Source organism: Teleopsis dalmanni, chromosome 1, assembly GCF_002237135.1.
Source record: "Teleopsis dalmanni isolate 2A chromosome 1, ASM223713v2, whole genome shotgun sequence".
In the NCBI taxonomy this organism is placed as follows: domain Eukaryota; kingdom Metazoa; phylum Arthropoda; class Insecta; order Diptera; family Diopsidae; genus Teleopsis; species Teleopsis dalmanni.
The window spans coordinates 9,700-11,889 of record NC_051846.1 but is presented as its reverse complement, the minus strand read 5'-3'; the positions used below and the strand labels follow the sequence as shown (position 1 = coordinate 11,889).

At 37.1% G+C, this 2,190-nt stretch overlaps 1 protein-coding gene across 1 annotated transcript; it reads left to right on the top strand.

Annotated features, from left to right (window-relative positions):
* Positions 1-707: 707 nt before the first annotated feature.
* LOC119673401 (protein AIR2-like) lies at positions 708-1,370 on the top strand. Its single transcript, XM_038084670.1, has one exon. It carries the CDS (start codon positions 708-710, stop codon positions 1,368-1,370), a length of 663 nt encoding a protein of 220 aa, XP_037940598.1.
* The last annotated feature ends 820 nt before the right edge of the window (positions 1,371-2,190 follow it).

Here is a 2,190-nt window from a genome sequence, read left to right as displayed (position 1 = left end):
CAATTAACTTTATGTGTCCAATGCTTATGGTTATAAGTATATATTTAAAAAAAAATGAGAGTGCAAACAAAGCATTTTATTATGTAACGCAACTTAATAAAAATATATTATTAGAATCCGCGTTTAGTCGACTATAACGTCGAAATTTTTTTTTAAAAAAAAAAAAATTTATTTAAATAAAAGTAACGAACTTAGGAGTGCGTTGGGGGAAAAATTTAAAACTGAATTTACAACATTGTATACATACAACATAGTTGTATGTATAACAAGTTCAATATGTCAAATTCTTTATAGCTAAACGTAAGTTTATAATTCTATAAAAGAAAATAACAAATTAACAGAATTCGTTAAGAAAAACATATTTCCGTTGTCGGGCGTGTAGAACGTTTTTAGTGATCTATAATAGATCTAATAAGTACATAGGCAGTAGAACCACTGCTGTTGGATTTTGGGTTTTATTTGTTTTTTTTTTTTTTTTCTCTCGGTGGAATACCTTAATCTTTGGGAAGTTGTTTTATTGATTGGTCTATTAATATTGGGCATTTGGTTTTATTGTTCTTTGTTTCTGTTGAATCCTATATTCACTGGGAAGTCGTTTTTTTTTCTCATTTATCGACTAGAAGTCATGAATGATAAAGTTGTTTTAATTTCTAATTAAATATTTATGGCTGTTTTTACTGGAATCAAGTTTAATTGGTTTAATTAAGATGGCGGAGAAGAGACAGGAATATAAGAAGGGCCATCAAGTTAATTTCAACCACGCTGAGTCAGAATACAGGTCACCGGTGGATGATCAGTTGACTTGTACTTTTTGTCGGAAGAAAGGCCACGTAAGGGAGGAATGTCGTCAACGGAAAAATACGCCGTATTGCGTCAACTGCGGAGATTACGGGCATGAAATAGGGCCAAAATGTGCTAATAAAGGCGCATCCAGCGTGAAAACTTGTAGTTTTTGCAAAAAAATTGGACATGAGAAAGAGCGTTGTTTTAAAAGACTACAAACGGTGTTCTGCAAGCAGTGCCAAATTAAAGGTCATGAGGAAAATCAGTTTTGTTTTCAGAAAGCGCAACAAGTCGCGCGTCCTCAGAGAGATGGCAGAAATTATCAAAATACTACTTCGTCTAATCTGTCAAATTTCACAACTCGCAATTCTGGGTTGAGCCAACAACCAAACCGAGGCCCTAATCAGTATGAACGAGGATTTTCAAATCAATTTCCACAATACAGACGTGAGTATCGGCAACCACAACCTCGTAGGTTTGAGAACCGGCCTCCAAACGGCTACACGTCCTCCAATGTTTTCATACCACAAGGAATACGTGACCCCGAGATACGACGGGGAACGATGTCTACAAATCAGGGAAACTAAAGCCGGCCCAACCCCCGCCAAAGGGTTGGACAGCCGATGATCAAAACCTAAATTGGCATAGGGTAGGCGATAAAACAGCTGATACCCAAAATGAATGCGATATTTCACGCATTTCAGTAGAAGAGTTATTCTCTCCCGGAAATGGTTTAGTACATGAAGTGGATAATAGTTTAATCACCTCAGCTCCTTCAGTTGAGGCACATAAGGGGAGGTCAAGAACCTCTAAAATAACTTACAATATGACCGAAATGTCAAGGAGAAAACGCATGAAGAAGTTCACAAAGAAGGTATCATTTAAAGAACAACCGCAGATTTACTACTACGACCATACACCTCAGTACGAAAATAGAACTTACGAGGAACATAAAGGTTTGCTAAAGGAATCTGTGAGTCAAATCATACAATCATTATTGGCTTTATTTATAATGTTAATATTAAATTTAAAAACAAGGGTGCGTAAAACCAAGTGGAGATTTTCTTCTCAGCGACAAATTTTCCGGGATCAGGATTATAACCACGTCGCAGACGTCTGTTGTGATACGACGGAAGAGGGCCACGATGATGCTTTCATTATTTACCCTTGCGATCAAGCAATTAACGAACAGTTAGTACTTTTGTTGGACTCAGGGGCAGACACCAGTCTGATCAATCCTGAATCCCTAAAGAGAAAAATAAACATAAACCAAGGTGATACTAAACGATTGGTTGGGGCATTCGGAGGAAAAACTCATACATTGGGGTCCGTGATAATTCATCACAAGGACATACCAGGACTGAATTTTAGGATGCACGTAGTTCCGGAAGGTACAAGTTTACCAGC